Source organism: Vigna unguiculata, chromosome 6, assembly GCF_004118075.2.
Source record: "Vigna unguiculata cultivar IT97K-499-35 chromosome 6, ASM411807v1, whole genome shotgun sequence".
In the NCBI taxonomy this organism is placed as follows: Eukaryota; Viridiplantae; Streptophyta; class Magnoliopsida; order Fabales; family Fabaceae; genus Vigna; species Vigna unguiculata.
The window spans coordinates 19551622-19570916 of NC_040284.1; the positions used below are offsets into that span (position 1 = coordinate 19551622).

The 19295-nt window shown below is 30.6% G+C and overlaps 2 protein-coding genes and 2 non-coding genes across 6 annotated transcripts; all 4 read left to right on the plus strand.

The window, feature by feature from the left end:
* The first annotated feature begins 1922 nt into the window (after positions 1-1922).
* On the plus strand, positions 1923-2006 carry TRNAL-CAA. The gene has a single exon. It is a non-coding gene; the product is annotated as a tRNA-Leu (tRNA).
* A 994-nt stretch (positions 2007-3000) lies between these two features.
* LOC114187249 (pentatricopeptide repeat-containing protein At5g04780, mitochondrial-like) lies at positions 3001-8134 on the plus strand. Of its 3 annotated transcripts, none has more exons than XM_028075442.1 (4): positions 3001-5617; positions 6905-7067; positions 7521-7612; positions 8119-8134. In XM_028075442.1, exon 1 carries the CDS (start codon positions 3114-3116, stop codon positions 5193-5195), a length of 2082 nt encoding a protein of 693 aa, XP_027931243.1. In that variant the 5' UTR covers positions 3001-3113; the 3' UTR covers positions 5196-5617; positions 6905-7067; positions 7521-7612; positions 8119-8134. The 3 variants fall into 3 exon arrangements, with proteins under 3 accessions (XP_027931243.1, XP_027931244.1, XP_027931242.1); XM_028075443.1 differs by having other exon boundaries at positions 6905-7044; XM_028075441.1 differs by lacking the exon at positions 8119-8134 and having other exon boundaries at positions 7521-8075.
* Positions 8135-8838: 704 nt separating this feature from the next.
* Positions 8839-8922, plus strand: TRNAL-CAA. Its single transcript has one exon. It is a non-coding gene; the product is annotated as a tRNA-Leu (tRNA).
* Positions 8923-14131: 5209 nt separating this feature from the next.
* Positions 14132-16686, plus strand: LOC114188651 (BTB/POZ domain-containing protein At1g55760). The gene is made up of 4 exons (XM_028077225.1): positions 14132-14726; positions 15076-15221; positions 15485-15603; positions 15810-16686. Exons 1-4 carry the CDS (start codon positions 14608-14610, stop codon positions 16410-16412), a joined length of 987 nt encoding a protein of 328 aa, XP_027933026.1. The 5' UTR covers positions 14132-14607; the 3' UTR covers positions 16413-16686.
* Positions 16687-19295: the final 2609 nt, after the last annotated feature.

Below are 19295 nucleotides of genomic sequence, written 5' to 3' on the forward strand. Positions count from 1 at the left end.
CGAAGAACATGGCAACCAATGGAGCCATTGCAATCTTTGCAACCAGGGCCAACATCTGCTAATATCAGATACTCTCTGTCAGATCATATTAGAACAATGGAAACTGTTCCAGAACCACTGTATGGTCGAAGAACATGGCAACGAATGGAGCCATTGCAATCTTTGCAACCAGGGCCAACATCTGCTAATATCAGATACTCTCTGACAGATCATATTAGAACAATGGAAACTGTTCCTGAGCCACTGTATACTCGAAGAACAGTGCAACCAATGCAGCACTTGCAATCTTTGCTACCAGTGCCAACATCAACCGATGTTAGATTCTCTCTGATAGATCATGCCAGAACAATGGAAGCTGTTCGTGTATCACCTGATGCTAGAAATGAAGGGTCAAATTATTTTGGAGAAGATCATGGTAGAACAATGCATACTGCTCCCTTATCACATGGTGCTAGAAATGAAGGCTATTATCAGGTCTGTGGGTGCTGCTCAAATGATTGGCAGCAGGAACATTGCAGAACAACAAATGAGAGTGGAAGTTGTCTTGATGGAGAAAGTTCTGACTTTGACAGATTCATTCCTGAAGTGCCTGGGAGGAATGTGCAGAGTGAGCTTCACAGAATGAATATTTTGATGTCAGAGAGAAGGGTGTTTGTGCAGTCCTGATCATTGGAAAGTGCAGTAGAGGAATTTCAATACCAGTTCACACTGTTTTATTTTTTTTTTGTTTCTTCTGGCTGTCTAAAGCCTCTTACATTCAAGTGCTTGCTGAAGCTGGTATAATTTTGTCATCGACATTTTCCATTTGTTCATCTTTTGGAGTATGGTTTTGTGACTTTATGCACTCACGAAAATGTTTACTTTGCTATCCAGTTATATAATTGTTTTGAATGATAAATCTGTTAGATAAGTATAAAATTTGTATCGATATTATGTTTTATTTTGTATAGTTTTGATAATAAAAAGTTTACAGAATCATAGACTGTGAATAATAGTTTTTATTTTCTAAAAAAATACAATATATATATATATATGTATATATATATATATGTATACATACATATATATATATATATATATATATATATATGTATATATATGGGTTAAATATGTTTTTGTCCCTCAAGTTTCAGTGAATTTTGGAATTAGTCCCTCATCAAAACTTTATACTAATTTAGTCCTTCATCTCTCAAAATGCGTGAATTTAGTCCTTTTAACCAAATTTTGTTAAGTTTATCTGACGTTTCAAGCACATTTTATGATAGTATTTAAGTTAACATTGAAGTAAAAATGTATCAAACAGTGTAAATAATTTAAATACTATCATGAAATGCGTTTGAAACGTCAACTAAACTTAACAAAATTTGGTGAAAAGGACTAAATTCATGCATTTTGAAAGATGAAGGACTAAATTGGTCAAAAGTTTTGATGAGGGACTAATTCTAAATTTCACTGAAACTTGAGAGACCAAAAACATATTTAACCCTATATATATATATATATATATATATATATATATATGTGTGTGTAAATTAAAATTAGATTTTTCATTTGAATTGAATCCCTTCATTTAAAAAGTAAAGAGTTGATGCAGTGAATAATACAGAAAAAGCAAATATCTACATTATTTCATCGTCAATTTTAACTATATTGTTGCAAAGTTCAAGTAATTTATATATAATTGACTACAGTATTAATTCTCAATTAAAGTAATTTATTTTTTACATTCATTTTAAACTGCACCAATTTTTTCATAAATAAATAAAATATTAATAGAGTATAATTATGGGGTTAAATATTTCTTGAATTTCATCTTTGTTGTAAATTGACACGGTGATAAGAATTACATAAATTCGTTTTTAAAATTTAGAAATCAAAAGCTATTAAATATATATAACTATATCATTTTATGAAATATCAAAGTCAGGATGGCCGAGTGGTCTAAGGCGCCAGACTCAAGTTCTGGTCCTCGTTTGAGGGCGTGGGTTCAAATCCCACTTCTGACATTTTATTTTAAAAAAATAGTTTTTGTTTAATTATAAACTTGATTATACTTCGATCTAAAGTAAGTTAAAAATGGACTACACAATTGCTTTTTTTTCTTTCATTCATTTTTATCCAAAATAAATAAGATAACAGAGGATTACAAAGTTCCATTAAATATAAATCTATATTTATTATTATGGTTAGGAAACAATGGCATTGTATAATTCTATAAACATTGTGTAGTGAGTGAACTTAACCTAGTGATTAAGCATAATGATTACATTTTTGTAAAAGCTTTCTCATTTAATTTTTTTAAATGAAAACTTTAACTTAGACAATATGTTAACGATTTAATTTTAACTTAACAAAAGTATCCCATTGTTAAGGAGTATCTAAATAAGATTTGTCAATTTGGTTGAAAAATTTCATCTAAATTTATATGAGTTGAGGTAAAAAAAAGTCCATAAAACTTAAATATACATATAAAAAAAAGTTATAAGATCAAGATACTAATTAAGAAAAGATCCATAGACTAGGATTAATCTATGAATATCTTTAAAAGTTAAAATGTTATTTAAAACGAAAAAAAAAATCATTATACACATAAAAAATATTTACTTAATTTAAATCCAAACTTACTAATAAGAAAAGTTGGATTGATGACGATTACACGTACATTAGATAATATTGAATAAGTTAAATTCAATTGGGTTTGATCTACCCAAATGCACAAGTTGAATTGAGTCTTAACTTTTTAATTAAGTTATAAATATAAAAAATTAATTTATAACTAATATAAATTTTTAGAAATAAATTTGTAATTTAAAATATTTTAACAACTCATTAAAATTCTGAAAAATATAAATATTTAGTTAAGTGAAATCTTCTAGTAAGTCAAATCTATTTTGATGAATTTATAATATCAAAGAGAATTAAAGAAGAAAACTTGAAGACTCTAATAAAAAAACTGATTATGTTAGGACTATGAAAGAGAATTAAAAGAGACAACAGGAAGAAGACTCTAAGAGAAAGACTCTAAGACAAATTGATTGTGTTAGAATCCTTCACAGTTATAAATCTGATGAAACCGGTAAGGAATTATCTAAAACTGAGGTTGCCAAACCAAAATGAAGGTCAAGCAAAAGCTTCACCAAGCCATAGATCTACTGTACTCTAATGGACCAACTTCTCTTGATGATTACACTCGTCTTGTGCTTCGTTGTGCTCAGGCCAATGACTTCACTCAAGCAAAGAGACTTCAGTCTCACATGGAACTTTACCTTTTTCAACCCAAAGACTCCTTCATCCACAACCAACTCATCCAATTGTATGCCAAATTGGGCAAGCTCGCAGATGCTCAAAACGTGTTTGATAACATGACTAAGAGAGATGTTTATTCTTGGAATGCCTTGCTTTCTGCTTATGCAAGGATGGACATGGTTGAGAATTTATATGTTGTCTTTAATCAAATGCCTTATCGCGATTCTATTTCATATAACACATTAATCGCATATTTTGCTAGTAATGGACATTCAGGCAAAGCATTAGAAGTTCTTATGAGAATGCAGGAAGAAGGGTTTCAGCCTACCCATCACTCCTATGTGAAGGCATTGCAAGCATGTTCTCAGCTTTTGGATTTGTGGCATGGGAAACAGATTCATGGGAAGATTGTTGTTACTGATTTGGAAGGAAATAATTTTGTAAGGAATGCTGTGATTGATATGTATGCCAGGTGTGGTGATATAGATAGGGCACGCTGGTTGTTTGATCGAATGATTAATAAAAATGTTGTTTCATGGAATCTCATGATCTCTCGATATGTAAAATTGGGAAAACCTGATGAGTGCATACATTTGTTTGATGAAATGCAGTTGTCAGCTTTGAAACCTGATGTAGTGACAGTGTCGAATGTTCTCAATGCTTACTTTCAATGTGGACGTGTAGACGATGCAAGAAATATATTCAACAAATTACTGAAAAAAGATGAAGTTTGTTGGACAACCATGATAGTTGGTTATGCTCAAAATGGAAGAGAGGAGGATGCTTTGATGTTGTTTGGGGACATGCTACGCAGAAATGTTAAACTTGACTGTTACACCATTTCTAGTGTGATTTGCTCCTGTGCCAAACTAGCTTCTTTGTATCATGGTCAAGTTGTCCATGGAAAAGTAATTTTAATGGGCGTTGAGAATGACATGCTTGTATCAAGTGCTCTTGTTGATATGTACTCCAAATGTGGAATCCCTTTGGATGCCTGGGTCGTTTTTGAAACTATGCCTATTAGGAATGTGATCACTTGGAATGCCATGATTCTGGGTTATGCACAAAATGGACAGGTTCCTGAGGCCTTGGCTTTGTATGAAAGAATGCAACAAGAAAATTTCAAATCTGATAATATTACTTTTGTGGCTGTCTTATCTGCTTGTATCAATGCTGATATGGTAAAAGAAGGACAGAAGTATTTTGATTCTATTAATGCAAAAGGAATGACACCTACATTGGATCACTATGCATGTATGGTCACTCTCCTTGGTAGGTCAGGTAGAATTGATAAAGCAGTGGATCTAATTCAAGGTATGCCTCATGAACCAAGTTGCCGTATTTGGTCCACCTTACTATCTATTTGTACCAAAGCTGACCTAAAGAGTGCAGAGTTGGCAGCTAATCATCTCTTTAAATTGGATCCACATAATGCTGGACCTTACATAATGCTTTCCAACTTGTATGCTGCTTGTGGGAGATGGAAAGATGTAGCTGTTGTAAGGTCTCTCATGAAGGAAAAGAGTGCAAAGAAGTTTGCGGCCTACAGTTGGGTTGAGGTTGGGAATGAAGTCCACAGATTTGTTTCAGAAGATCACTCTCATCCAGAAGTGGGGAAAATCTATGGAGAATTGAACAGATTGATCTCAATATTGCAACAAATTGGTTATGATCCTGATATAAACATTGTCCTACACAATGTGGGAGAGGAAGAAAAATTTAGATCCATTTCCTACCATAGTGAGAAACTTGCCCTTGCATTTGCTTTAATTAGAATGCCCAATGGGATTGCACCGATACGGATCATAAAGAATATACGTGTCTGTGATGACTGCCATTTATTTATGAAGTTTGCATCAATTACTATAGGGCGACCAATCATTATGCGAGATTCAAACAGGTTTCATCATTTCTTTGATGGGAAGTGTTCTTGCAAGGACAATTGGTAAAGTCTCAATCACATGGTTATCTGCTTTACTTTAACTGTTTCTAATAGGAAGGGTGCTAGCAATGTAATATGCACTTTATCCATTCTATAAGATTTTTAAACTAGGGAGAATGCCATGATACGGTTCAAAACTTCCTAGTATTAAAGCAGGTGTGTAGCACAAGAATACTACGTGAGAAGTACAAGTTACAGTATTACCTCGATGAAAATTTCTTGTGACAGCAGTGCAATTTAAGATGTTTTGGACTATGAGACAAGTATGCTCTTAATTCATTGATCAATACTTGACATTGAATGAGCTGGTTTGAGCTTTGAATGGAAGTGACGAAAAACATTCTGACAAAAGTTGCAAGCAAATTGGGCTAAATATTGTTTGTGGCATAGGCTGTTCAATATTTTGGTAGAGATAATCTATACCTTGAGGTAAATTTGAATTATGATTGTACATATTTCAAAAGCTTTTTACATTTTTTACCAGTATAGGAAAATGTCAAGTTGTAATGTTGTATAACAACATCTTATATTATTGACAGTAAATTCTTCCAGTTCCATCACCTTCACTTTTTCTAACAGTTGTTTGTTTCTAAGTTGCTCAGTTTTAATTGCTACTACACCTCATTGACGTCAATACATGTTTGTTTTCATTTTTTATATTTAATAATTGATCATTGATCAACTAATCATATAATACTATTAGATGGTATTGGTATTAGTATTTACAGAATATTGTCATGTCATTATTGTATATACATGGATATTGGTTCTCTATATCATTGAGTGTGTGAAGTTTCAGGAAGATCCACAACTTGGGAAAGAATTCTGAATTGTATTGTGTGCATGCGAGGGAAACTATAAATAAATTACTATTTTGAGTGCATTTTGCAATGCTATTTATTTCAATTGCCTCTATACAATGGTAAATATGAAAGGATAATTTGGTAATAGTTTTGTCAGGGATGAACATAACAGTCAGCACCACATGAATGCGATTGATGTTTTGTTAATGGTAAATGAAACTTGAATCATTGCTGGCTACTTTGTTGAAAGGATTGTCATGAGTGGGTGAGCACAATTTTGTGTTTGATGTATATGTTGGAAAAGTAATATGATGTGTTACTCTTTTCTGGTCCATAATAGTCAAGGGCAAAGTGAAAGTGGGATGCACACCTTTGTGATATACTTGAGGAATTGGGGGTGCTTAGTCTATTTATAGGGTTTTGGTAGATTTATGAAAATGGTGCTGGGAGGTCTGAGAAACCTTTTGGATTCCCTTGGTGTATGCATATATGCTTTGAAAGCCATAGATAATCTGCAATTACTAAAAATAGTACCAAAATTATCAAGGTCCAAAGATAGTGTACCAGAGAATCTCAATCTGCAATGATAGTGCAAGACAAAAGGAATGACATGCTACTCTACTCTACTTTAGTCAATGCAAAGTCATGATATGCAAAAAAAGAAAAATGCATTTTTAGTCTTCGATTCAAAAATAGTGACTAAAAAGTTCCAAAGCTAAAATGGTTGACTTGATTCAATCATTCACATTTAATACATTAGTCTGTATGTATACGTCACTATAAAGTTGGTTAAAAGGTGGTGGTTAATCTGTTCGCTATATCTACTCATACTAGATTCAGATTAGTCTTGGTGACTTTTATTGTTTCTAGTTTCATTTCTCTATGTGCAATTTTTAATTATGATTTTTTCCAGGTCTCTCTGCCAATGGATGCTAAGTCGGCTATAGAATTAATGGAGTCTTCTAACGAGGTTAATTTTTCTGGATTTCACATGGTGGGTTTTGAGCAAAGAAAGGACAGCATAGAACAACCAACAACCTCTGAAACTGACATGTATAAACAACCTTTTGTCATAGGTGTGTTTTCCTGTGGTGAACTGCCAAATAAGTTCACATGAGGCCTTGAAGTTGTGTTACAGAGTACATGAACAAAATCACCACTGTTAAAACACAATTTTGTACTAGTTGAAGTAATCGAGTTTCTTGGCTTGAAACCTGTGTCTTGGTGTGAAAATTGACCTACTCAGGTCAGAAACATGTCTGCTTTTAATAGAAATCACAAATTCATCTTGCTGGAGCTATTAAAAATTAAAATGAAATTTAGTTACATAGCATGGCTTAGTTCTAGCATGATACATTTCAACTAATATCAATGTCACACCGTTCTTTTTTTCTTTTCAAATTCTGTCAATTAAAATGGACTAGAGCTTTTTCATAGCTCAAGGTGCTTAGTTTTGATACCTTGCCTTCAATTCTTACAGCTTCTCCTTTATCTTAATGATTCTAACTTGCTTATGTTTTATGATGCAGGTGTTGCTGGGGGTGCAGCATCTGGCAAGACAGCAGTTTGTGATATGATCATTCAACAGCTTCATGATCAACGAGTTGTACTTGTTAATCAGGTATTTAATTATTTCTGTCTATACTTCTCAATTATCAAATTGAAAAAATATATTAAAGGGATCATTGAAAACAAACAATCGATTGTTTCTACATCAGGCCCTATATGCATCCTGTTCTATCCATGATCTTAATCTCTTGGTATTCTGTTTTCCTTTGATATTCAAAGAATTTTAAGGAATGCTTTTATTACCATTATTGTAAATTTGACCCCTTTCACAACAAAATACATCATTTCTGTTCAATTATTTTTTTAGTATTCGTCTAAGCCTCTTTCTTACCTTAGCTGATATCAAAATCATACATGTCTCTCGGGTAATATAGTTAAAATATACTCTTCTGTTATTTCTTTGCCATTCATGTCATTGATTATCTCTATTTATCCATTCTATTAGTTATTCCTTCCTTTTGACTTATTTTTGGGTGGCATGTTCCAAATTTGGTCCATACATTTCTTATTGTACTTGTTTTGATACATTGAGCTTAATAAATAAACTATTTATGACAGGATTCCTTTTACAATTAATTTGTATAAAATTAACTGAAGCATTAATTCTCAATTAAAGTAATTTAATTTTGACAGTCATTTAAACTGCACCACTTTTTCATAAATAAAAATATATTATTAGTAAAGTATAATTATGTGAGATTACTGATGAGACCCATTTAGCACTTTAAGTCAAAAAGGGTATAAGTAAATAACGTATTTAAAAATCCCTATTAAAAAACTGATTTGGAGAAGTCCTGAATTCCTTAACAGACCAAATAATAAATCATTTGTTAAATTGTAAATTTTGATCGGTATATTCTTCGTAACGTTAGTACCACATTTTACAAATTTCATAAATTTTACCCAACTATCGATTTCGTTTATAAAGTTATTTTTTATTCTTAAAAATTTTAATTTGTTAAAATATTTTTTCGTAGTACCTTAAATGAGTATATTAGGTTGACGGTTCGATTAGATGAAACTATAATAATATATACAGAATTGAAGATTAATTAAATTAATTTTAAAACCTGAAAACTAAAATAAAAAATAGCTTTGTAATAATTAATTGAAATCATTTAAATTTTCAACGTTAGCCGAACGGGCTTTTGTGATAATGAAACCCAAAATAGAAGGTTAATAATATGCGTAAAATTTAACTTCCTAAAATTGTATAAAAATAATAATAATGATATATATATATATATATATAATTATATCGTTTGTTTAATCATCAAAGTCAGGATGGCCGAGTGGTCTAAGGCGCCAGACTCAAGTTCTGGTCCTCGTTTGAGGGCGTGGGTTCAAATCCCACTTTCTACAATTATTACTTTTTTTTTTTTTTTCTATTTTAGAATTAGGTTGGTTTCACATTGGTTGATATTTTCGTAATATTTGTTTTAGTATATTCTAATTTTTTTAATATTATGGGTTTGGTTTTTTTTTTAATCATTTTAATGTTAATTTCATTTTGATTTCTACAAAATGAGGATATTTTGTTTTTAAGCCCTATCAACATTTTTTTTTTTTTGCAAATGGACTAATTCAAAATGAGTAATCCATTGGTTTGGTTGTTTGTGTTCATTTAATAAAACATTCATTTAATAAATTAAGCTGATTTCTACCTTTTAATTGTCTATTTAAAAAAATAGTTTTCTATTTATATTAGTATTTAATTTTAAATAAATGTTTGTTTTAAGATAAAGAAGATAACAGAGGATTAGAAAGTTCCATTAAAATAATTATATATTTATTATTATGGTTAGTATGCAATGGAATTGTATAAATCCAGCATAAACAACATTGTCTAGTGAGTGAACTTAAGCATAATTTAAAATGATGTGATTAAATTTTTGTAAAAGCTTTCTCATTTAATTTTTTTAAATGAAAACTTTAACTTAGACGACATTTAACGAGTTAATTTTAACTTAACAAAAGTATCCCATTGTTAATCTAAATAAGATTTGTCAATTTGGTTGAGAAATTTCATCTAAATTTATGAGTATGGATAAAAAAAAGTCCATAAAACTTAAATATAAAAAAAGTTATAAGATCAAGATACTAAGAAAAGATCCATGGACTAGGATTAATCTATGAATATCTTTTAAAGTAAAAATGTTACTTAAAATGAAAAAAAAATTATGCACATAACAAATATTTACTTAATTTAAATCCAAACTCACTAATAAGAAAAGTTGGATTGATGAAAATTACGGCTACATTTGATAATATTGAATAAGTTAAACTCAATTGGGTTTAATCGACCCAAATACAAAAGTTGAATTGAGTCTTAATTTTCTAATTAAGTTATAAATATACAAAATTAATTAAAATTTAATTTATAACTAATATAAAATATTTATAAATAAATTTGTAATTTAGAATATTTTAACAACTCATAAAATTCTGAAAAAAAATATAACTATTCAGTTAAGTCAAATATTCTAGTAAGTCAAATATACTTTTGTCATAATCTTAACCTATTTTATTATAAACTTTTGAAATTGAAACTATTTTAACCTACTTATTTAGTAGATCAATAAAAATAAATTTATTTTAAGTATGAGCTAAGTTGAATCATAGACAATAAATCAAATTGATAGTTTTAAGAATAGGCTTTGTTTCATAAGAGAAATGGTTCAAAAGAAATAGCTGAAATTTTATAAATAAAATACTGAAATATGAATAGCTTTATAAGACTCACAAAAATCAATGTTGCTAAAAACACTCATATAAGCAATCATATTTTTGTTACATAAATTTTATTCTCTATAATTTCTTTTAGGATTAAATATATTTTTTCCCCTTATTTTTAGTACTTTTTGAAATTAGTCCATTTCAAAATTTTTAATCAATTTAATCTTTCATCTTTCGAAATATGTGAATTTAGTCCTTTTAATTAAATTTTGTTAAGTTTAATTGACATTTCAAGTGCGTTTCATAATAGTATTCGACTTAACATTAAAGTAAAAATGTGTCAAACATTATAAACATTTCAAGTACAATATTGAAATGAGTACGAAATATCAAATAAAACTAACAAAATTTGATTAAAATGACTAAATTAACGTATTTTAAAAGATAAAAGATTAAATTGGTCTAAAATTTTGTATTAAACTAATTTTAAAATTCACTTAAAGTTACAAGAGTAAAATCATATTTAACCATTTCTTTTAACATGCTTTATTTTCTTGAAATTTTAATATTTCCTTACTCTTGCGTTTTAATTTTTCTTGATATATTACATATTTTAAACAAAACTTGGTGTTTTTCTTATAAGTAATCCGTTAACTTTAGGTTCTCACTCCAACTTTTGGGCCCAATTTAAGGAAATGAATGACACACTACAAATTGCAATTGGCCTACCTCATTGGCTTGTGTTATTCTTTCTACTATTTTAAAAGAAAGGGTCATTTTCAAAAATTATATTATATATATTATATAGTCATAATTATTACTATATTATTTGCCATTTTTGAAGAGTTAGATATTTTTCTTGTTCTCTTTTTAGTCAATAGTCATGGGACCCACTCATAAGGCAATAATGACTCTTTATGATGAAATAATAATAATAATAAATTAGCGTTGAGTGTATTAATAAAACAATAAACAGTTCAAAATAATTGTTTATAATAATTTATATTAATGTTTAGCAATTAAAATTAGTTCAAATCATTTTTACATTCTTTTTCTCTGACACTAATGTAGAAGTTTAAACATTAATTGTATAAACTGTAAAAAAAAATTCAGAAAGTATTAAAATTTGTAAAGGGTGATACTTTTTTGATGATCAAATAATTAATTAGAAAAATTAAAAACTTCCGAATTTGGTGGTAATCATTTATTACCATTATGAAGAAACAACCAAGTGTATTTATGCATGAAGAACACAAAGAACAAAAAGATATTCTCTCTAATTATTCACGCACTTACTCTTAATTAGCCTAATTACCCTTATGTAAACCATGTTCACATTCATTCATGAAGTACCATTAGTTGATTAAAAAACAATAAAAGCCAAAAAGAACACAAAGGTTGCTCATGATTAAGATTAACGACAACCAATTAAAATCAATGGTGTGTGTCCACTTGAGAACAAACATTAAAAAAATGTTTAATTTTAATTATTAAGATTGCATGTAGAACTGTCTAAACGGGTAATCCGATCTGATCCGGGTTGACGATTTAGTGAGTCAACTCAACTTGATTTACTTTTTAATGGGCCAAAAAAATTTGAACCCGTCTCAGCCCACTACGGGTTGACGGGTTAAACGAGTTGACTCACAAATTCACTTAATTAAAAAAATACAATTTTTTTTTTATTTTTAAGTCAAAACCAAATTATAATTTTAATTAAAATCTAAAAAAACTTTAATACAATCTAAATACAAACCAAAATAAAAAAATTACAAATTATTTATGTGTTGGTTAAAAAAAAAACCTAACATGATCCAAATGTAAACCCAACTTAATAAAAAACACTTGTGTGACCCTTTTATCTGCGGGTTGGTTCACCAACCCGGCTCACCACGGATTCAACTCGGGTGAGCTGAGTTTTAAATGAGTCGGGTCAAAAATTAATCTGTATTAAAATTTGTAAAAACATTTTAACCTAACCTAGTCCAAATCTATGATAAACCAAATTGGCTCACGTATTTCAACCTATTTTAATAGCTCTAATTACATGAAAGGTTCTCTCTTTCATTACCTTCTATTATACGTCTCTTTCAGGTTTTTAATTCTTTGTTTAACAACTTATTACCGTATTGTCTTCTTTCTTCTATGCTAAAGAAAAAGAAATTTGAAAGAGAAAACCAATTGAATCTAAAGATTCCATCTTTCTCAATCAACGTCAACACCATACTTTGCTTTGTCTCCTATTTAATGGAATTTTATTTACATAATTCAATTTCCTTTCATTTTTATATAAAGGGTAATCATAATGCATCAACTTAAATAGGAGGGAAGACAAAGCTAAAAGTTGCGTAACTAAATCATCACCATTATGGAAATGTTTAAATAAACAAATAATGGAATTTTGAATTTGAATGGATGTTAAGTGTGTTATCCAAGCAAGGAATTTTTATTCTTGACTATTTGAAACCTCTCATTAGGCTGAAAAGTGAAATGTTGGTTATTTATATAATATATTGTTTTTCCTTTGCTCCTCTCTAAGAAATTATGAAGTGCTCATTTTATAATTTTTACATGAAGGGTGAGTTTTTGGTATAATGAAAAAAAAAATTAAACTACTTTGAAAATTAACTATATGTATAATCCATTACAATTCAAATTAACTTTTATTTGGATAAGTTTGATGAAAAGGGGTTCTAATAATTAATCTCTTGTGACCAAAAAAAACAGATTTTGTATAAGAAAAACTGGCATGCATGGATGAAGGTAATGCAAATCATAAACTACTTTTTTTAGATTCATAAAAAAAACAAGTTATTTTACATATTTCCTTTCACAAATTTCAGCTGCAAATAGCTTTTTTTATGCCAAAATAGTGGAAACCATAATTTTTTTTATCATCAAAGTTAATAACTTTATTGATTTTACTACTTTTTTTTTTTTAATGTGATGTCCCCAATGAAAGGTAGAAAACAACCATTTACTGAAAATCTTCTCCTACTCAATTAGTTACAACTTTCTCTTCACACCAACATAGTTGAAAACTTGTTAAAAACTCTCAATTATCAATGACAAAACCGCGTTTGAATGACTTAAGTGCACCTAATTCCATTTCTTTTTCTTCCCCCCTGAAGTTAAGAGCTACACCAAAAATTCAACTTTGGTTGAACAACACTCACATTAGGTTGATGTTGCATGCACCAAGGTCAACTTGCAAGTGAGTTACAGGTCCACTTGCAACAACAGAAAAAAGGGTATGGGAAAATCTGAAAAAAATTGGATTTTTCAGTGGACTCATTACTGCAGAGTGTGGCCCATTTCAGAAGAAAATTCTGAAATTTGCAATTTGCAACTGAACCGGAACTGAGATGAACCAACCATCACACTACACTGATGCAAGACACTGTTGAAATGATGAAATGAAGCATGCCACAGCATTGGTTATATCAGCATCAGAGTCACACAAAATTAAATATCACAACACCAAAGGTTGCACCTTGGGACACGTGGAGAGAGAGACTCAATAGCTTGATTCAGACATCAAACTATGCTTTGGGGGATAAGTACAAGTGTTATGTTACACTGTTTTGAATAACTTGTTTTTTCATTGATTTTTCTATTATTGAGCATGTTATCAAAGGTTTCAATGTTGTTCCAAGTCACTTTTACTGATACCATTAACTTGCTGTGACAGTAATGAAAAAACATTTTAAGTTTAATAATGCAAGACATGAAGTGTTATTTGTGAGGAAGAGGAAAGTATGTCTCATCCACAATCCAAGAATGTGGTTTTGAGAAATTGGTGAGATTTGGAAGGAACAGATACTTTGCTTCAAAGCACAAAAAATTAAAAAATTCTTTTCCCCTTAAAGCATGCTCACACATGACCCAAGCAAAGGGTAATCCTGAACCAACACAAAATCCAACACGTATACGTTCTTCATCTCCAATGATATAAGCAATATAATGTTAAGTCTTTCTTATAGACATTTATCAGCATAGGCCATCACCATCCCATACCAATAAAAGTACAAATCACTCACTCTCTTTTGTTTCTTTTAATCTCCAAAAAAAAGGGTAAAAGCAACACCAAAATCCTTGCGTGTCCGAAACCTCTGAGGGAAATTGCAAACTAATCAAAGACAGAGTGAATGTTGTTGAACACTGTCTGAAATTTTGGGGGGGTTTGAAACAAATAAAAGAAGAAAAAACAGAGTAGGGGGAAACAGAGTGAGGAAACAGAGGATATTCATATGAGGAGTGAAGTGAGTTTGAGAAGAACGAGTCAACCTGGGAAAGCCGGGAGAGTTTTTGCTGGAGGGAATTTTGGATTGCATCCATGAAATCACCACAGCACTTGCTTTTGCTGATAGGATGAGCGATTCTGCATACAGAGTCGAAACCACACCACGTCTTGCTCAATGGAGAATCGAAAACTTGGCTTCTTGCACTTACCGAAAATCCGATCCTTTCAAGATCGGAAAGTGGAATTGGTATCTCTCTATACATATTTCTCTATCTATCTATGTGTTTATTTGTTAGTGTCTTGAAAAAGAAAGTGATCATGTTTCATTTAAAGAGAACTTTAACTTGAGAAACAGGACAGGGAAACAGAAACTCACAAGTGGGGTTGTGTTGTTTGATCAGCAAATTATGCAGCACCCCACTTGGTTTAATTGGTTTTAGTGTGTGATGAAGTGTTTGATTCCTCAGAAAGTTTGGTTTTTGGGCTGTAATTTGAAGACCCTTGTTCTAGATTTTGTGTTGTTGATTTGGTGTCATATTGGAACAAAGAGTGTGGTTTTTGATTTTTGTATGTGTGTTTTCTGGTTTGAAATGAAGGCATTTGTCTGTGGAGAAGAACAGGGTTTTGTTTGTTAAATTGTTTCCAGAAATATCGAATCTTACAAGAGACAACCCTCCAATTGCATCTTTCATCGTTCGGGTTGTAAGTTCTGTTGGAGATCGCAGAGCCATCACACACCCAGGTCTTAGTTTCTTTTCACCTTTTCTCTCTTTTTTGTTGGTTCATTTTACTTTTCCTTCTGGATAGAGAATAATCAATAATCATTTTTGTTGTTGTGCTTGGTCCAAAGTGCAAATAGAACACAATAGGTGGCTTATCTTATGCCACTTTGTTTGAATTTTTACAGTTTCTCAAAACTGTTTTTGCTGACAAGTTCTGATCAACAGTTTCTTTCTCATGCTGACTGAGTACATGCATAAATCTGTTCTTTTTTATGTGTTGCAGAAATAAAGGACAAAGTTCTAAAGAACAATGAGGATTTTGTTTGGGCAATTGAGGTTCCACTAACTGGGAAATTCATTATTGACGTTGAGTTTCTAGATTTGAAGACTGCATCCCCAAACGTATGTTCTCAATACACATTTCTTTAGCGTTCATTGCAAATGATGATTATTTCAAGGCTTTGTATTGAAAGTAACCATTGATAGGGTTTATTGTAACATTAATATGTATATGTCTGCAATAACTTGATGTATGATTGAATTTTGTACATCAATTCTAGAATACAAATATACCTTACCTTAACTTGGAATGTTATTTCTGAATGCAGAGTGGAGAACCTTGTTCCATTTGGGCAGAAGGATTTACTCAGCAGAGATCAAATGCAAATGCCATAGAGTGTCTTGGTAGAATGCTAACAGAAGGAATCCACACTGACATCACCATAAATGTTTCTGATGGAAGTATAGGAGCTCATAGAGCTGTTCTTGCAGCAAGATCACCCGTATTTCGCAGCATGTTTTCACATAATCTTCAGGAGAAAGAGTTGTCAACCATAAACATATCAGATATGTCACTTGAGTCATGCCAAGCTTTTCTCAATTATCTCTATGGAATCATCAGACATGAAGAGTTTCTGATTCATAGGTTGGCCCTTCTTCGTGCAGCTGACAAGTATGACATATCTGATCTGAGAGATGCATGCCATGAGAGTCTTCTTGAAGACATTGACACAAAAAATGTTCTTGAGAGGCTCCAAAACGCATCTCTATATCAGTTGATGAAACTGAAGATGAGTTGTATCCGATATCTTGTGAAGTTTGGCAAAATATATGAAATCCGGGATGATTTCAATACCTTCTTGCATAATGCAGATAGGGATCTCATTGCTGAAGTCTTCCATGAAGTTCTTGATGCTTGGAAAGGATTTTGAAGATATTGCATTGCAACTTCAAAGAAGTGTAGGAAGACATGGTGTTACTTAACATACTCAAGAAATAGGTTGTTTCAATTTGCTGTGCAGGATTTGTTTTGGTGAACCTAATTCTTTCGCTCAGATGGATTATTTTTACGATTCTATGTACATTCTTATGTTGTGGTCTTCAAACGTAAACCACAAGTCATTATTGTTTACAGAAAATGTAAATCATATGAAAGAAAAAAAAACATGTGTTTATGAATGCAAATGGATCTGAATTGTGATGATACTTGATTGCTGCATTCTGTTTTCTTGGTTTAAAGAATTTTACATTTTATATTTACATATCATATTGTATTTTTGTGAAAGTACAAATACCATTATTCCAAGCAAAAAAATAATGTCTTACACACCTCCTTTAGTGACAAAGATGAAGAGTTTTAAGAAAGTAGATTTGAATACACTCAATGATTAAATACAAATTAGTAATAATAGTTTAACAACTTTGATTCTAATTTTAATATCCATTTCATTGGTCTTTTCGATTTGAATGTGATTTTCTCTCTATAATCGCAAGTTGGGAAAAGAGGAAAATATAATTCTCCTTTTGTTTCATACTTCAATATTAAAAGATTCTCTTGATAGTAACAATTGTTTTTAGAGGACTTAGGTTTTGGTGTAAAAATGGTGTCAAATGTCTTATATGTGTAAAACCAATGTCATATAATCATATAGAACCACAATCTCTCAATAACTATAATCATAACCCACATATGAAAAAATATATAAAAACAAATAACCTGAAGGAAAATATATCATATGAAAAAAAAAGAGACTCACCCTTGAGGGGAGATTGTTGGGAATAGTCCAAGTGTGAGTCAAAAAGTTTCACATTGGATTGGATATAATAGACAAAGTTAAACACTATATAAGAATAAAGACTCATAACACCATTGCCTTAAGAGTTTTGGTGTAAAACTGGTGTCAAATGCCTTATATGTATAAGACTAATACCATATATATAGAACCACAATCTCTCAATGACTATAACCATAATGCACATATGAGAAAATATATAACCCAACAGAGATTAATCTTTATTTCTATTTTGGCTTACATGAATGAGAAAATGTCTCCCACAAAAGGCAACACTTATAAGTGCTTCAACTCATTTTCCAATGTTTTTAAAATTTAAGCACCACTTCAAGTGGTATCCAAAATTTCTTGCTAGGACCAAATCTCTTAACTCAGTGTATTCTAATGTTCAGGTAGAGAAACATTGAGATTTCTCATAGTGTGAAAGGAATAAGGAAAAAAGTTGAAATATGGTTACCAAATCACATCAGTATGACATCTTCAGATTTTTATCAAACCAAAGTGGTTGATATGCTATGGACTGAGCTCATATTATTCAGTTTCAAAGCAGCACAACACTCCTTGATTGTGTTTGGAAACATGTTACAATCAAGAAATCACTTCTTAGACGTGAAATTAATAACTACCAGCTTCTCAATGAACATGAAAAAACAAGATTGAGACGAAAAACCAAACATTTAACAAAACTCTATGTTTCTCAATCGTGAGTAGTCATGTAACATAAATCCAGAGGGTTACCTAGTGATGTAGCAGTGTTCTTACTGAGGATAGATTGGCCAACACACAATACAAAGAAAAATAAAATAGCGTTGGAGGTGAATTTTCTCTTTTTGAATAACTAGTGGTTTAATTTTTTAACTTATCATGCATTATTAATTAACTTATCATGCATTATTTATATATATTTTTCACTTCTTGTCAATTGTATATTAAAGGGAATATTGAAATGATGATAAGATGACTCTTTTTTACAAGCACTTCAATATCACGCATGAAGATAAAAGAAAGGTCACTTCATAGCCAAGCTAAGAAAAACGACTCCATTGTCTCCCAATTATAAAACTTCTATAATGGCTAAGAAGAAAGATACCTCTTCCATTCAAAAGTGTACTTTGTTCTGCCATTAAATGAACACGGAAACTGCAAATGTGGACCACCAAGTTTTGCTCACATAACATGCAACACAAAAAAAACACAAATTCATTAAAACTCTACACAACTTTGAATTAGCATAAAAACAAAACCATCCGACTAATACAGAAAACTAAAACGGTTACAAAATGAATTTTAAATCTAACTTAATCTCACAAAACTGATTTGTAAATGGAATTTACACTCATTTATATATGTCTAACGTTCAACAAAAATAAAAAATTATTCCGTGTTCTTATTTGACAAGAAGGTGAAACAATACACAACATAAAAAGTTGATGAAGTACTCACCTCTTAGCCAAAATTCTTGAGGAAGGTTATCAATATCAATCTAAGTATAGTTTGAACTTGGAAGAGAAAGGTGAAGGAACACTGAAGTTAAAAAGCAAGTGCATTATGCTTTATGGTACACATTTTGGCAAGAATATGGAATATTACGAGGATCTTCTGTTTGTTGTTGCAAGTGTAATATGTTATGTGGCCCTATAGCTAGATAATTTTGTTTTAATTAGGAATACGTAATTTTCGATGGTGACCCAAGAATTTAGTTTTTCTCCTAATTTTTTCACCTACTAATTGTAGTTTCATTTAACATAATAGTAAATTTTCTGATAATCTTTTCTGACCAATTTTCGTACTTGATTTATAAGATAAGTGTTTAAAATATTGTATATTTTGTGAGATAAAAAAAAAGGTCTATATTTTGTTTGATATATTATAAGATAATGAGAAAATTGATAGGTAAACTAAATGTTATTATAATTTTAAGAATGAATTTAACAAATGGAAAAATTGTTTAAACTTCGTTAAAATCCAAAAATTTATTTCAAAATTTCATAAAAATAATCTAAGTTTATTTTACACTGAAAT